This window comes from Lycorma delicatula, chromosome 3 (genome assembly GCF_047948215.1).
Source record: "Lycorma delicatula isolate Av1 chromosome 3, ASM4794821v1, whole genome shotgun sequence".
NCBI classification, from domain to species: Eukaryota; Metazoa; Arthropoda; class Insecta; order Hemiptera; family Fulgoridae; genus Lycorma; species Lycorma delicatula.
In genome coordinates this window covers 15,759,384-15,778,327 of record NC_134457.1, presented here as the reverse complement: position 1 = coordinate 15,778,327, position 18,944 = coordinate 15,759,384, and the positions used below count along the sequence as shown (strand labels likewise).

Genomic DNA, 18,944 nt, shown 5'->3' with positions numbered 1-18,944 from the left:
TCTTCTTCTAGCAAAATATTTCTTCATGTTGGTAAATGAAGTAATTGCTGAGCGCCAAATTCAGCAAACGAGGCATATGTGTAAGCTCTTTGAATTATAGGTTATGAAATTTTGCAGAGACATCCCATGTATGCAGGTGGATTTTCATGGGGTGAAAGAAGACTTTCTTTTTGGCCAATTTTTTTTTTTTAGCCTGAATAGCATCCTAGTAGTAAAGCATAATATTCTCTCACATGGTGATGGTCCTAGCTTTTCCCAGGTTATCTACCAACACCACACCACAAGAATCTCAAAAATCAGTTTTGTTTCATACTTGGTATACTTTCATTTTCTCCCACCTCTGGTCTCTGGCCAGTGTAGTGGTTAATCCATGTTTCATATAATTTACAAAACATCAGAGAGACTCAGCAGAATTGTTTTTAAATAAGTTTAAATATCCTTGAGAAGTATTCAATCAAATGTGTTTTTGGTTCACTGTTAACAAGCATAGCACTCACTGAGTGGAAAGTTTTTCATAAATAAAACATCATGTAAAATGTAATGGACATAGTCTATTAAGATGTTTGCTATGTCGGCAACCTTCAGCTGGCGATAATTTAATACGGCATAGTGGATTTTTGTGACAATTTCGTAGGTCATAGTGGTCTTTGGGCACTCCAAGGTTTCATCATCTTGAATTAATATGACCTCATTTAAATTCATCAGTTCACCATTTTGTTGAAAACAAAGGGAAAGAATCCTTTAAAGAATCTAATTTTTTATATGTCCATTGGCATTAAATTTTTTAAAACTACTTTATATCAGTTTGAACTTCAATTTTATCCACTTTTTAGAAAATGTCAAAACTTGTTTGCTTTATTCAATCTCCACAAACAAACAAATAAACACATTTGTCTGAAACTTTCCATCACACCATCTAAAGGATCATATTTGATAAGTATTATAGTCACGTGGTGTCATACTTGCACCATCTTTGGGTCAGGCTGAGATCTTTTTGTATATCCCTAACACAAAAAAAAGAAAAGTATAAAAGTTAGAGCTTCATGATATAGTGAATATATTTAAATCACTATGAGAATAAAATTTCAACATTTAAAAAAATCTGATCACAAGCCAATTTTATCTACAATAAGGCTTTTAAAATCAAAAGTCTAAAAACAGGTTCTTTTTTGGATTTAACAAAAAAAAAGTGAAATAAAGCAATTAAATAACATTTAAAACAATTAACACACACAAATACTTAATTAAAATTATTTTTACATGTTTTATGAAAATCTGACCATCCATTTCCAAGATAGAAACTATCCTGTTAGTTGAATATAATATAAAATCAGACAGTAGTTTTTTTTTATAGCTAGTAAATAATTTTTTTCTTTCTTTTCTATTTATTTTTTTTAAATATTCACTGTTCAGTAGGAGTTTGAAGTAATAATGTAGCTTATTAAATAATAGTTTTTTCTTCTTGTTTAATCTCCGAGACCAACGTTAGGTATTGCTTCAGAGAATGAGATGAATGATTTCTAGCGTGTGTTTGTGGATGATACTAGATCGTGGATACCGGTGTTCTTTGGTGGTTGGGTTTCAATTAACCACACATCTCAGGAATGGTCGAACTGAGAATGTACAAGACTACACTTCATTTACACTCATACATATCATCCTCATTCATCATCTGAAGAATTATCTAAATGGTAGTTACCGGAGGCTAAACAGGAAAAAGAGAGCTTATTAAATAAGGTAACATAATTTACTTTATTCTTATACCAAATGAGTAGAATTCTATTTATGGAATAACTGTTATGCAATATTTTTAAATAATTTCATAGACTGAAGAATTAAGGTGGATATAAAAAGTGTTTTGAGTACAAACAAATATAAATAATGCTTTCATTTTAAATTTCTTTACTCCTTCATTATGTTGTTATAAATACTAATACAACCATTAACTACAAATAATACCTCAACATCTGATGGAATTTCTGCTGAGATAACACTTGAACAACTTTGTAAAAGTTTAGAAATGTCTTCAAAATGTTCACTTGTCAGATCTAAAAAAAAAATTTTTCTGATTCAAAACATAGAACAAAATTAAAAAAAAAAATTCATTTCTAAATAAATATTTAGATAGGCTATCACTGCTATTATTTATTCAACTGCACTCAAATAGAAATGGTAATGACGAAATGGCTCAAAAAAATGCCCCCAAAAGTAAAAATATGCTGAAAAATCAAAACAACCTGTCTTGGTTTTTATGATGACTTGGCACTGCTAGTAAATGACATTGATGAAAATAAATCACAGATATTAGAACTTCAAAACATTGCAAATAAAATTGGCCTCAAAATATCATTTGAAAAGGAAGAAATTATGCCCCAAAAACCAACACGATTAAAAGAAGTAAACGTAAATGGTAATAAAATTTAAATAGTAACCCAATTCAAATACCTCGGAGAAATAATAACAAACAACCTAAATGAAAAAACCTCTATCCAGATAAGAAGAAACAAATAGGCTAAACTGAAACACTTATAATAAAAAATACCTATCAATAAACGCAAAAATATGACACTACAACACAGATATAAAGCCAGAAGCCACTTATGCAGTAGAAACACTCATCCACCTGAATGAACAAGCAAAGGCAGACAGACTCTACAAAATTAAAAAAAAAAATTGGAAGAACCTGCATTGATAAAAAGTACAAGAATGATGGGGAGTAGTGGATTGTGCCCAACAAAGTCATGTACAAAGAGTTAGAATCTATCACTGATACTGTGCGTAAATGGAGATTAGGATTCTTTGGACATAATCATGAGGAAGCAAGAGTCAAGACTTCTGAAACACCAAGACTTGAAAAACACCAAGACAGAATGCAGATTGATCAGAGAAATAAGAGATGATCTGAAGGAAATTGGCCTTATACCAGAAGACACCACAGATAAGACAAGATTAAACAAGAAAATCAAGAACAAAAACACTTGCTTCACACTCATAAGAAAAAACACAATACGAACAATTTCAGCACTAGAAAGGGCACAACGATTGGAACATATGGATGAGTATTGGGAGGATCATAAGGACCAAACAGTCCCATCAAAGAGACTTGGACTGACTAAAGTGATCCTAAGTGGTCATAAAAGATAATAATAATAAATAAATATTTTCACTAGTGATGTTGCAGACATATAGTACCACCAATAAAGTAGTTGCTCAAGTTAAAAAGATATTCTGGATGCACAATCTCATGTATTTAGAAAAGTAAATTTTTTTAAATTTATTTCTACATAATTTTATTTATTTAGAAAGTGTGTAATTTCTTATTTTAATAATATAAAGTTTAATATATTACAAATTAATACAATTTGGTATGTCCACTAAAATAATGAAGTATGTGCAATTTGGAGCGGAGAAAGTTTTCCAATATTAGCATGGGGTTCAAGCAGGGATGTTTTTTGAACCTGCTTCTTTCTGCATTATTTTTTAAACATACTGCGGACTTCTTGAATGATGAAGTATAAATTTGTGGCATGCAGGTGAAAACTTTAGAACCTTAGCACAATATCAATCTGCTATTACTGGCTTTGAATCTCAGAACCCTATAATGATTAACCAAATGATTATCATTATGATTAAGTATTACTGTTATCAAAACTTGCTTATATAAAAAATAATGTTTTTCATAATGGGGAAAAGAAAATCAGTTAGAAAGAAATGATATATAATCGCAAGGAAATCAAGATCTTGGCCTAATTTTAACAAAGTTAGTAATAAATTATTAAAAATCATACAGGAAAACTTCATAAGGCAAACTGTAGAAATAGTTCAGAGTGTGTGACATTACATTCACATCTTCTTCTGTTACGGAGCTCAAATTTTGGTTGGTAGCTGAATGGTAAAATGGAAAAATTATTAGATTTTTTATTAAACATTTATTGAGGCTGATTAGATATATGAGAATTTCATGCATTTATGCAGAATCAGGAATGTGGCTAATGATGAAATTGAATCAGGATTATATATTATTAAAGTGATAAATATGCAAGATTAAATAATATCCTTAGTTGTTTGCAGGTGAAGTAATTAAGGAAAATTGTTTAGAATATGAGAATTTTCTAGGATCACAGTTGAATCATTTCATTTTAAAGTATGGTATGAGAAAATTATTGGTTATTGAGAATATTCAGTCATGGCATGAATGTTATTAATTGTTACAGTAAAAAAAAAAAATGATTTGGATATACAAGAGAATGAATGGTGAAATAAACTTACCAAGAAAGTGGAAAAACTCCAGATGGAGGCAAAATATGAAGAGACTGTACTAGAAGTAATGTGAAGAAACAAGTAATTCATAGGATATAATAAAGTAAGAACAGTAAGGAGGGATATGGAAAAATGATAAGAGTTTTTAATGCAAACACACTATGACTGTAACACTATAATGAGATATGAATATGTATTATACTATGCTACTGTTGGCTGGATTTATAGTTTTTGAATTTTATACACTTTCTTTTAGTCAAACCATAATACAAAGGACTTCATGTATAAAAGCCTTGCAGAGATTTGATTCTTCTACATAATTAGGTATGTAATGTTAAATATCTACCATTCACAGAGAATACTTTATAAATATTCATGATGGCATTTTCACTTTACACCTAAGTGATGCTGTAAGTCAATAGAATATTTTTTATATACCTCAGAAATAATCAACTAGATTAAATATCAAATGTACAGAAAACTTACACATAATTAATGTACTTAAGGTACATGTATGTATTGTATGTAATTAAGGTAAGCGCATTATTTATACATAAAGATAAATTAGGATCTTTACTAAGACAGTAAACAGTATACCTTATAATCTGATTGTTCCGCATCTTCTGAATGTCTCATGGATGAGCATTCTAAAAATTGAAGGGTGTAGAGTTGGGACACAGATTCCACAGATGACTGAGGTTAAAAAATTCTAAGTGCAGTACCATTACATTATTGGCATTAATGATTAATGGCCACAACAGGTTGTGCCAGTAACAATTTATTAAGATAAAAATAACAAAGAAAAAATTAATTTCTGAGTCAAATCTTCTATTTATAAATTCTTATGATAATTTTCTTATTGGTCATAAAGAAAAATTACAAGTTTTTTTTAGATTTTTATGGCCAATAAGGAAGAAAATAGGGGTAGGATTGGAATTTGTAATATTTTTAGCTCTGGGAGGCTAGATGTCACAAGTAATATTGGATTGCTGGTATTATACTATACACTGTATAGACTTTAATACTAAATCACATTCAATATTTTCATAAATAAATCCAATTACTTCAAAAATGACATTATCTTCTGTATTTTTAAGGCGTGAAACTTTAATTTCCTTGAGTGCAAAAATGTAGCATATCAAAATTCTAAGTTCTAAGTTAAGTAGTTTGACTATATTTTTTGTTAAACAGGCTGATAAATATAAAATATCAGATATATTAAAAGAATATTATTGAATAAAATGATTTATTTTTATAATAAATAAAACAGAACTTACCATTTTGTCCTTCCAGCAAAGTAAGTAGAAGAATTACTTGCCAAAACACATTTACTGTACTTATAAAGCTATGTTTTTTAGTTACCTGCAATAGATAAAAAGAAATATTTTGAAATTTAATTTTGAACATTTTAAAGTGAAGTATATTTATTAAAACAAATCAATTAAATATTGAATTACCTTTTCCAGTTGATACAAATTTTCATTAATGAGTTCAAATAATTCTTTAGAAGTTAAACAGTCCTTGTGAGCAATTGAAAAGTTAACGGCTTCTTCTTCAGCCTCTTTTGTAATTTGTTTTGCCCACCATATACACTGTAACACAATTATGTAATTAGATATTAAATTATCTCCACTGATTTTTTGTTATAATTGAGTAAAATTTAATTAGTTCTTTCAAAGTGATAACTCTGTTCATTTACTCCTCTAACTATTCAAAAAGTGCTTTGACTGAAGTATACTTAATATATAAAAATCATAAAATTAAACTAAAGAATAAATTATAAAAGTAGTCTAAAAAACACAGTCAAACTGTATCATTCTCTATTATTTATTTATGTATGTTGGATAACATAACTGGAATGGTTATAGAACAAATTCATTCCTCAAAACGCCATATTCATTCCCAAAAATATCAAGCATGTCATGCTAGACTTATTGAGAAGAATGAGGAATGAAGTGGTTTTATTTTATCTTCTTCAATGTTATGCAGTGTATAATTGCTATAAATAAAATATCCACTCTTGCTTATCACCATGTCAAACTTACTGAACTGCAGATGACTTTCACACCAAACAAGTGTCACTATCTGTTCATCACAATTAATATCATTACTCTCACAGAAATCATTTCTGATCACTGACATTTATACTTACTGATGCTTTATATGCATCAGTCATAAGAAAAGCTGTGACAGATAAAGTAAATTTATTTTTTCCTAGGCACACAATGAAGTGTTGTTATAAGCACCCAGACATGATATCTATATAGTAAATAAATAAAAATTAACAATGTAAACATAACATTAAAAACTAAAACCCAATAACATAAAAACACAGCATAAACTGATAACGACTGTGGTGTGTGGTAAAAGCGAAATAGAACCATAATGAGATATTACATTAATAATCTTAATTAAAATAATAGATTTACCACCTGCCATGTGCCAAATGGCTTAAAACAGCTGAAACATACCATAGAAAACTCAAATATCTGAGTAAAAACGAAATTATTTCCTATAAACAGACGTCTCATTGTTTCCTAAGATATTTCTGATGTTAACCCCAAACTTAAATTTCCGACGCTAAGCCGCATAACAGACACAGTCCACAATGACAGTGTATCCTCCATGACGTTGTATTGCCATTTGGCAGTTGCAGTGAACACAAACAGATGCATCAGTCTAAGTCATCAGATATCCATGAGTGAGCCTAGTATGCCCTATTCACAAATGGCAAATAATAACCTCCTCACGGTGGTTCTTCCTACATGAAGAGTTCCAGGATGACACAATGTTCTTAATTGAATGAAGTTTATTACTGATGATAGTATTCCATTTAATCTGCCATTCATTTTGGACCACACTCTTCAGAAAACAAACAAGATAATTCAGAACAACACAGTTTGAGAAAGGAGGCTGCATAGAAGCCTCTTTTGCTGCAGGATCAGCATGCTCATTGCCTGAAATTTCAATACAGCTGAGGATCTAGCAAAAGCTCACAATTGTATTATGTTGAGTCATTTCGGACGTGCATTCTAATTACTGATGAATCCTGTTTTACAAGAAACGGCATTGTAAATTATCAAAACACTTACTCTTGCGTAGAAGAAAATCCCCATGAGACTGCTACAAGTCATTTCCAACACACTTTTACACTTTTTCATTCAGCATATGGTGTGGTTTTCTTGGTGATCATGTCATAGACCCTTTTGACTTACTGCCAAGGCTCAATGGAGCCTCAATGGAGTCTCAGTTTTTGCAAGCAGATCTGACGGAACTCTACGAAGATATTACACTTGCAGACAGAGCACAAGTGATTTTTCAGTGATGGTGCACCTGCTCACTACTGTTGTGATGTGATGAATAATTTAAAAAACATATTTAGTAAGCAATAGATTGGCCAAAACGGACCACTAAAATTGCCATCTCGATCTTCCGATTGCATGCCAGCAGGCTTTTTTCCTTGGGTTGGATAAAGTTGTTAGTCTATTCCACTCATATTGGCACACAAGTATTGGGACATTGTATAATAAAAGCTGGAACTACTATTAGGTATAATAATGATGGTAACAGAGATGTCTGGCTAGCACGGATTCATCGAGCTTAAGTATGCATTGAACAGAATGGCGGCCACATTGAGCAACTGCTTTGAAGAAATATTTGCAGCTTTATCATTAAGTAACCTGATATTTAATCATTTTTAGAAAAAACCAAAAAGTATGTGATTTTTTTTTTTTTTTAATTCTATTTTTTATTCATTTTTTCTGTTACTGGTAAGTTTACTATTTGTTTTCATTTGCATTATGTTGTTCAAACACTGATGAAAAATATGTTTAAAATCATATCACCCTTCCAGTTTGTATGTTTCGTTTTTTATTAAAGTTGAAATTCTCAAATTTATATTTAATTTTAATAGATGTTATTTACATAAATTTTCTCAGAATTAAATTCTCTACAAATTTAAATAGAAATTTTTATTTGCTGTTGGTAAATTAACAAAGAAAGTTATTCTATTCTAAACCAAAAAAAAATTATTTTCTGACAAAACCTTTTTGTGTTTTACCCCAATTTAATTAAAAACTATGTAAGATAGAGGTGTGGGACCACTTTTATTCAATTTTTTAGATCAAAAGCTATAAGGAAGCACCAAATTTACCCCTCGATTTGTATTCCAAGAATTTTAATACGGTTTAATTTCACAGAGGGAGCAGAAAGCAGGGTTAAATGTTTTGTGAGTCAAAACTCACTAACAAACTGTTTTCTGACCTAGGTTTATGTGATTTTTTTCTTATCTTTGGCTATAGAATCATCTCCCAAGAGATTGATACGCAATTTGGAATCACTGCATATAAAAACAAAGGAAAAACCCATCACTTTTTAGATTAGTAATAATTGTGAGATGATGCCCATTGGTATTTAAAATTCATTTCCACTGGCTTGATCATTAAAATTATTATCGATTTTATTGATAATGAGCAAACTTATATCTCATTAAAGAAGAAGCCTCAAAAATTAGGAATAGAAGGAGTACATAAAGAATTAATTAGGGAACTAAATAGAATTAATAGATATCAGGCCACAAGCACAGGAGTAACAAACTGGTTTGCTATGGGTAGGGAATAAAAATTAAAAATTTAACTGTCACCAAAATTATTTAATATTTTACAGGAGATTATAACAAGGAATGTTAAACATCCAGACAGAAAGGGAATGAATTTAATGATTTTTGCTTACAATGATCTGAGATGAATATACTAAAATAGTACATCAATTGTAGGCATGGAAAGAGTAAATAAAGTAGTACTGTTTTGAAAACAGTACTGCAATGAAGAAAATGAACAGATTTGCTTATGTTAAGTAAATTTATCTAATATGCAATGTTTATATGTTTAAAAAATGTTTCAATTAATGGTTGAGTAAGCCTGTTGCTCAATTAACATGATCAAGTCAGCTGCTTAGCAGTAATGTTCCAATAGGAATTATTTTTGTTTTTTACCAATATTCTTAACATCTATGAAACTAAATTTTTTTTACACATATTTTTAACCACAAATGTTAACAACAATTTGTACGATTTTTTTATATTTTTCTACATAATTAAAAAAAAACTGCTTATCAGTATCTTTAAAAAACTTAAATTGAAAAACTTTAAATGCTTATCAGGTTTCAACAGTTGTTAAGTTAAAATTTAATAATCAAGATAATTTACATATTATAGAACCTTTAAATAAGAATGTAATATAGCTTTTTTTATAGTATTTTATTGATTTTAAAAGAAGATGATGGACATGGTGTGTGTAGACGTGCATAAAACACAAATATTAAAAATAAAAAAAGTAAATAAATTTTATATAAATCTTGATGAACACTGAAACCAAACAAAACTGTACTAAAGATTAATTAATTTAAAAATTATATAAGTATTTATTTAATTAAAATGTGGAAAAATTTAAAAAACTTTCTCCAATAAAATTCTAACAATAATATTACACTCACATAAAAAGCATTCAACATTGTTTGCAATTTTATCAGTGGGCTAATAACACCATTCCTTAAAACAGCTAACTGATGAGTACTATCATCAATAACAATATGACCACATACTGCAAGTTCTGATGCTGATTGTGCTGGTGTTCGTTCTCGTTCTATTTTTATTAGCAGTGTCTAGAAAGAAATAAAATAAGACATCGAGAGAAGAATATTTAAACATAGACAATATTTAAAAAGTTAATGGCAAATTCCATATGTCAGTATTTTTTCCATTATTTCAGTATCTTTTTTTCATTCCAATTATAATTAAATTACTCATAATTACTTAACTGGGATTAGTTTTTTCTCAAAAAGTCACCATTCTGTTTTTGGGTTCTAATCAACCCACAAGAAAAGCCCATCCTGGCCTATTTCATCCACATAAAAAAAGGTGTGGTCTACATAAAGTGAGTTCGTATAAAACTTTAAAAGTGAGTAGTTGGCTGGATACACTGTCTGTGTGCCACCTAGCTAACATTTTCTCTGATCAAAAGAAATAATTTTCATGTCATTTATAAATTGACTTTAAGAAAATAAAGCATAATCCATAAATACAGCTTTATTCTGGTGACTTGAAAAGCCAGATAACCAGATGAAAAACCAGAAAATTTAGAAGTAAATTCTCCAAAAAATGAGAAGAAATTCTATAAACATGAGATAAATATTAAAAATTAAAAAACACGACAGCCAAAAATAAAACAGTGTTGACAAACATTATATCTTTAATATAGGATAATTAAAGAGCATGTGAGTAACTATTTTGTATATAGTATTTGTATATTGTTAATTTTCTTTCAATTGTTTTAATTTATTTAAACATATATATATATAGCCTATGACTTTCCTGGAAATGTAAGGATTCCAATGTGGGGTCATACATCTAATTTGGTTCAGCCGTTGAGATGTTATGGTGGAACAATGTACATACATACATCCATCCTAAATACATTACACTCTTTTTGAGCCACATAGGAGTTCCTGCAGTTAAGATGTGGTCCTTAAATTACTGAAAGACATAATAAGTTTTACAAAAAACTATGTTTCATATTTATAATTTTTATATTCAGTGCCAAATATTCATGATTAAAAAAAAATTGTTTAGTCTATATTTTCTTCATTTAGGAGGGGGATCTTAAGGTACCACTAAAAAAAAACCTACAAGTTTGTAGGTATTAATGCTTAGATTGTAGTCTTATTTTCAATCTTAACTAGCGTGACCTCCAAAATGGAACTAGAGAAATTCTTGTATAAAATCACCTTCAGTTCAGAAAAAAATTCATAGAAGTTAAACAGAAATAGAGAGATAAAACAATAGAGAAAGATAAAGCATCTTAAAATGAAATAATAAATAATACCAACCAGGTTTATCAGTTACAGATTTGACTTTTGTCTCTTTTTTTATATAGCCTATGACACTACGCTAATGTAAGGATTCCAATGCAGGGAATGTAAATCGGTTCAGTGGAACAAACATATACCCTAAATACATTACACTCCTTTTTGGGCAATCATGTAAAAACAGGAAATTTGTGACACTGAGCAGACATTTTTTCTCATAAAATATCAATGACTGATTTATGAATATTCTATCTAAAACTTAAAATATTAACAGTAATACATTTATTAGATTAAATTTAATTTTACTATTTAAATTTATTTAATAAAATTACATTTTTAAGATAAATTTCAAGATTTAAAATAATTTATTGATAAATTTGTAATAACTTTTTTTAGGAAGCAAAGGAATCACATAACAAGGGGTTAGTGAAATTATAGAATATTATTAGTTGTAACAAAGAAATGAATCCACATGCCCAATTCATATGTTTGTGAGAAATGTACCCAAAGAATCAAAGATTGCAGAAAGATTGTTTTTAAAAATCAAAATTACTTGAAAGATTTTAGAATTGTGTGTGCCTTATGATAAGGCATCCTGGAATAGTCGCTTTAATATTGGAAGGACAGGTAGAAGGAAAAAATTGTGTAGGCAGGCCACGTTTGTAATATATAAAACAAATTGTAGGGATGTAGGATGTAGAGGGTATACTGAAATGAAACGACTAGCACTAGATAGGGAATCTTGGAGAGCTGCATCAAACCAGTCAAATGACTGAAGACAAAAAAAAACTTATGATAATTTGTGATGTTTCAACAAAATTTCAGATGAAGAAAGTTTAGGTATTAACTAGAGAACTAATATAATAATTATATAATTTTGTGATGCCTGATTAATCATTTTTAGCTGTATTGTTATTTCTGCTAAAAAAAATTAACATAAAAACTGCTCATGAGAAAAAAAAGTCATTCTCATATGATGTAATAATTTAGAACAATCCTAACTACATTCCCAATGAAATAATTATAATAATTAAATATTAAAAAAAAAATAGCAATCAAAAAATATGTAAATAAATCCAATATTTTAAATAAACATATTATTATTGTACAATATTTACTTTTTTATTCAAAAATTATTGTAAATAATTAAAATTATTTTTTAATGTATTTTATAAAAGTGCACTGATACTTTTTTAAACATCAATGGGCTACAATTCTGTGTAATAATTGATTTCAGACGATTTTTATGTGTGACAGTGAAGAGTCACACAATATGGGTTTCGTTATTTTTGTATGTAGTTTATTTTAGGTAAAACAGAAAAATAAAAAAATTAAAGATTTGAGAAAATAACATTAAATAAAAAGAAAATAGAAAAAAATCTCAGTAATTTGAGTATATTTTCTCAGATCATAACAAATTAGATAAAGAAGTAAGTGCAAAAATACAACATGCATATATGTTTTCCAGAGTGAGAGCCATATAATATTGGTCAAAGATATAGACGTAACATGTAAAAAACATTTATAGTACAACTTTCATTCATACACTGTAGAGATTGGACATGATACAAGATTGGACATATAACAGCACAAGAAACAGAATTTACATAGCAGAAATAAAAATTAGGTAAGAATGATTAAAAACAATGGAATGAGGAATTACAAAGTGCAAGAATAGTTTGGAATGGCCATTCTAATTGATAAAGTAGAAAAGAAAAATCTAAGGCATATTGATTAGTAAATGAAATGAAAAATGTGAGGTTATCAAACATTTTATGTTAGTCAATATGTTTGTACTTGTTGACGGAGGTAAAAGGTTAGAGCTAAACTTAAAAGAGACAGCTGATGATAATGATGGGAGGACTGAGACAGAGAAATTGCTTTCATAATCAAAAGTAAAATAGGAAGTATGTGGAGGGTGCCAAAATCACAAGTAGCCCTAAACTGAAGGATTTTGTAGGCAAACTCTGGAATAAAGTTAAAAATTATAAACTTTTTTTAATTATAATTCTTAATTTTAAATTAATTTCGCTGAGTAACAATTAAATTATTTATAAAGCTTAAAATAATGACATAATAAATAATCTTTGTATATAACATTAATAAACTGAACAAAGACTCAGAGCAAATATCTCAAAAATCAAAAAAATAATGATACATTATTTTATACAATACCAGTTGAACATATTTTCAATCTAAGTATAGAAAAAATCTATTTGGCCTTCTGCATTAAAAATGGCAGAAATTAAACCAGTACTTGCTGAAACCAAGGATTATGAAGAGGAGGAAAATGTTGAAGTTCTGCTAAAAATGTTTTGAGTAGGTCACATACCATTCACAAGTTGCTGTCGTTGCATTCACTCTCTTATCCTCAAAAAACTAAGGCCCAGTCAAACCTTGTGTTGATAAGGTACACCAAACTGTAAAACTTTGGCTGTATAATGGTTGTTCGTACAATTGACAAGGGTTTTCAGCTTCCCAATATCTTTTTTTTTCTGTTTAGTCTCCAGAACGACCGTAATGTATTACTTCAGATGATGAATGAGGATGCTATGTATGAATGTAAATGAAGTGCTGTCTTGTAGAGTCTCAGATTGACTGTTCCTTAGATGTGTGGTTAATTGAAACCCAACCACCAAAGAAATTGGAAGGGGCAGTCTAACTGATAAGGTAGAAAAGAAAAAGCTAAGGCAATTTTGATTAGTAAATGGAATGAAAAATGCAAACATACCTGATGATATGGAAATAAGCTTCATCCAACATGAAAAGGTTGTCAACAAAATTGGTGTCATCATTAATCTTTTCAATCATTTTATCAGAGAACTGTTGTTGCACCATGTAGTCTATTGGTTTCAGTTACTGTACAATTTTAATTTTGTAAGGGTAACACTTCAAATCACTGGGGAGTATCTGGCAGATGGTTGTTTGGTTTAGGTTCAATAATGCAGCATGTTGCCTTGTCGATCATCATGAACTCCTTCCAACTGAGGCTTGAATTGCTTCAATATTTTCTAGGGTTCATTGACTTCCTGGTGGTTTCGTTTTTACAGATGAACCCATCTTTCTGAAATTCTCAACCCGTGTCTTGATGGCATGGCAAGATGGAATACGAATATGATATCCTAAATTGTAATGATGTCAGAATTTCTGTTGAGCAGCACTCACACTGTCACCAATCATGCAAAATGCCTTTATAGCAAATGCACATTGTGTACCAACCCACTGGTCCATGATTACTAAATGGCAGATAGTTGTGCACAGAAGGATGCCACTCCTACCTTTCTACCACCAGCTTCTCAAGGCTGCCACTACTACTTTTAAAATTTCCCATCTCCCTGTGCCACTCTGAACATATAAATGGATTATAACACAATCAGACATGATGAACATTCAAAAACAGTGTTATATTAATTGAACAGAGATAAATCAAATCACGCACAATATTTGACCAAATTCTAATATGTATCTGTCTAAAACGAAGGAAAATCACCAACATTATCACTAGCTAACAGTAGTATGAAAATATCAATAACAGTCACTGAAAATGGTGGCAAAAAATGACAGAACACTTTCAGTAAGTTTATTAAAAATATTTTATACAATTTACTTAGGTTTATCATTACAAAAATTTAAATAAATAAATGTAAGTTATCATTTTTAAACCATTTTTAGGTATTTTATGCTTTATGTATTTTAGGACAAAGTAAACATTAAAATTACACTGAATTAATATAAAATAACTTACATTAAAAATGTGAATAAATACATGCTGGTGAGAAATAATAGTATTAAAATAATTATAAAAATTATCTTCGATGGCATTTCTATTAGCTTGTGTTGTTATAGCCATATCTATAGTATGAACAAGCAGTGATTGAGATAAAAGACTTGTAGCTCCAGGTAAAACCTCCCTGTTATAGAAAAATACAAAATATCACAAAAAAGCAACCTTTCAGATCTACACAATATATTTATAAATCATTTTTTTCTCAACAAACCAAGTCAAAATTATATAAACATTGACAAATTATTTTTCATTTACTTTGGTGCTAACTTAAAAAACTTTCAATTTTGAACAATTTAATTTATTTTAAGAACAATATTTGTGGCTTTATTGCTAATCTTATGTGACCTGATTGAAGAAAACAATAATTATGCTCAACTATTGTAAGAGCATAATCTGGGACTATTCATTTATAACACAAGTGATATTTGTTTTCGCACGCATACACATGAGTGTGTGCGCGCACACACACACAAATATGCATGCATAAATATATATATTTAATAAATTGCAGAATACAGAAATAGTTTATTTGTACTCATTATTGTAATATGATATATCACATAGCACTTAGTAATGGGAGTGGTAACACTGTGAGCGATCTGACAATGCTGTGTCTACCGGTCTGTGCTAGACCGGTTTGTTCATTCCTTCCACATGCTCAGTACGAGTTTCAACTCCGTTCAGCCAACACATTATTTTTGACAGCGCCATCAGTGAAGTTGTGTTTTTGTTGTGTATTACGAAAATGGAGCATCGGAATTTAGAGCAACGTTGTGCAATCAAGCTTTGTGGGGAATCCACGAGTGTGACCTTTGAAAAATTGAAACAGGCCTATGGAGAACATTGCTTATCAAGAGCACAAATTTTCCGCTGGCATAAATCATTTTTGGAAGGCCGAGAACACGTTGAAGATCAACCTCGCTCAGGGAGACCTTTAACTTCAAAATCTGACGAAAATGTTCAGCGTGTGAGGGTTCTTGTGAGATCAGACCGTCGTTTAACAATAAGGATGATGAGTGAACAATTAAATTTAAACACTTTCACCGTATATCAAATTTTGACAAACGATTTGGACATGCGAAATCGGTGCCGAAAAAACCTCACAACGGAACAGAAGGAAAATTGAAGAAATTTATGCGTTGATCTTCTTGAGAGGATTGACAATGACCAAGAATTCTTCAATCGTGTGATCACAGGTGATGAATCCTGGATATTTGAGTACGATCCTGAAACAAAGCGGCAAAGCGAAGAGTGACACATTCCGTCATCTCCGCGGCCAAAAAAAATGTCGAATGAGCAAATCAAAGATCAAAACCATGCTGATATCATTTTTTGAAACTAGGGGTATCGTGCATAAAGAATTTGTACCTCCAAGACAAACTGTCAACCAAGTGTTTTACAAAGGTGTCCTTGAAAGGCTCAGAAAAAGAGTGATTCGCGTGAGACCAGACACTGAAGACAAGTGGATGATCATCATGACAATGTCCCGTGTCACACGGCCATTTCCATCAGGGAATTTTTGACCTCAAAACGCATTCCTACGGTTCCTCAATCCCCCTATTCACCTGATTTGAATCCTTGTGACTTTTTCCTTTTCCCGAAATTGAAACATGTCTTAAAAGAACGACATTTTGGAACTCTGGAGAACTTTCAAAAGACTGACCGACCGGTTAAAAGCACTACTCATTGAAGCCTTCCAACGCTGCTACCAGTAGTGGGAACAACTCTTCCGGTGGATAGCTGCCCAAGGGAAATACTTTGAAAATGATAATATTGCTGTTTGAAAAAAATAAAAACTTTGATAAGTAAAAAGTCAGTCTCATTACTTTTTTCACACACCTCATATTTGTAATTATCTGGTCAGGGCCCTTAAAGACAGGCAATTATCAGCAACATTATTTTTTTTAAATTAGTAAGCTTGTATAACTTCAATTATGTAACAGTTAAGAGAAGATACATGGATTTATGCATTACATATTTATAAAAAATCGAATGTGAACAAAACATGACTTCCTTCAGCCCTATTAATTTACATTTACACATTTTTTAAAATGAAAAGTATATAAAATTTTATTTCAGTAAAAATCTCTGATACTTTTTTCATATTTTTTTTTTTTTTTTTTATTGAATTTTTATTCATCGTCAATTTTTTTGTAATGAGAGGCTGATAATTATTAGTAAATTAATATATTTAAATTAAAAAAAAGGAGATAAAGTCTTTTTTAAATTCATGTGCTTTACCCTAAGATCCAAATATTTCATTAATTAAAATTTTATTTGGGCTTTTCTGGACACTTTTGGTTTAGTTGATTGTAATCAAAAGGGGAGGGGCACAACTAGATGTTAGAACAGTCCTAAATCCAAAATTTCAACATCCTACGGCTAATCATTTTTGAGTTATGCAAGATGCATAAGTACATATATATATGTACACACAGAGGTCACGCTGAAACTAGTCAAAATGGATTCAGGGATGGTCAAAATGGATATTTCCGTTGAAATTTGGAAACTGAAATTTTTCACAATCACAATACTTCCTTTACTTTGTATAAAGACGTAAAAAATTTCTGGAATTTATAAATCTGAATAAATTAAAAATAGGATAATATATTTATAGATATAAAATTTGATATATCATTTTCCTTCAAGATATAATAATAAACAAACTAATAAAACTCACTTCATGATAATGCTTTCACTATTTATCACAACATTAGTCTCCTCATAAAAATCATATAAAATTTAATATAAAATAATAATAATTATTATCATTATTCATTTCATTGATTTGATGAGACAATAGTAGAGTAACAACACTGCAGTATATTGTCCTACAATAGAAAAATTACAACCTTATAAGCAAACGTCACATCTTGAAGCTCTCTTCTTGCCTTAAGAAACATGATTCTCCAGTGCCAGCATTCATCCTCATTGGTCAGAAAATATTTGTAAGAGTGGTCTTACAATACATTATCGTGGGATAATGCATGTTAGAAAACATTCTTCTCTGGACTGCGTCAATTTATCACTGATGTCATCGCTCTTGTAATTACAAATCATGGAGCAGTATTCAAGTGCTGATCAAATGATGGTAAGGTACAAGTGTAAGATGGTGTTTACTGAGTGGAACCAGTGACCAATTCAAAACAATAGCCTAAAATGCCTCCTTGATTTATTAATAATCTTGTAAACATGAAATCTTTTAATGAAATCACACACATATATATATATATATATAGTATCGGTGAAAAATAAATTATATATATTTATCAGTAAAAAGTAGGACAATTATTTCAGTTTGTTTAATTAATTTATAACTGTATATACTTTTTTCCCAATATTGTGATATACTTTCTAGAAAACGCAACTTACTTGTACATCATGAGTAATACTTACCCAGTGTTTGCTGTTGAAGTAACATCCATTGGAAGTAAAGCAGAATCAAATTCATGTAACAGTTCTTCATCAGTCCAAGCATGGAGTGTAGTTACAGGTCGGCACTGCAGAAGATACACAGTTTCCTATGCAAGTATGAATCAGTTTATATATTAGCTAATTGTAACAATGCTCAGTAATAGGATCTACCTTCTCAGCAAAACAAAGAGAATTTGTACTTTTTTTTAACAGTGCATCCTATTTAACAGCCACATGTGCTTTTTTCTTTTCATCAGATACTTGATGATTTGATGCACTTCTCCATGTCTTTCTAATGAGGAACAATCTTTTAATGTCAATATATAAGTTATTTTTAATAACTACCTTAATGTATTCTAACTTTTGTTCCTCCTGTACCTTCTGTACCTTTTCCAGTCATTAAATTAGCCTGTTTCATTATAGTGTTAAGCATTTCTTTCAATAAAAATTCACTGTAAAACAACCATAAACTTTGGCAAAACAAGTATCATTACATTTTAACCAGTAGAGTCTATGTTGAAACTAATAATAGATATAGTACTACTTCTTTTAAACTACTGATGGGGCTGGTAAGTGTGCCTGCTATGTGTGTAAGTGTGATATGAGAGACAAAACATTG

At 30.0% G+C, this 18,944-nt stretch overlaps 1 protein-coding gene across 3 annotated transcripts in view; it reads right to left on the bottom strand.

The window, feature by feature from the left end:
• LOC142321401 (rifampicin phosphotransferase-like) overlaps nucleotides 1-18,944 on the bottom strand; it is an 82,060-nt gene that overhangs the window by 26,185 nt on the left and 36,931 nt on the right. For 2 of the 3 annotated variants that reach the window (XM_075359446.1, XM_075359444.1), the window contains exons 16-21: nucleotides 18,308-18,432; nucleotides 14,870-15,035; nucleotides 9,754-9,921; nucleotides 5,718-5,852; nucleotides 5,538-5,622; nucleotides 1,960-2,048 (exon numbers count right to left, since the gene is read on the bottom strand). In XM_075359446.1, coding sequence (XP_075215561.1) covers nucleotides 1,960-2,048; nucleotides 5,538-5,622; nucleotides 5,718-5,852; nucleotides 9,754-9,921; nucleotides 14,870-15,035; nucleotides 18,308-18,432 — 768 coding nt within the window. The remainder of the gene's footprint in view (nucleotides 1-1,959; nucleotides 2,049-5,537; nucleotides 5,623-5,717; nucleotides 5,853-9,753; nucleotides 9,922-14,869; nucleotides 15,036-18,307; nucleotides 18,433-18,944) is intronic. The other variant, XM_075359445.1, reaches the window with a different exon arrangement.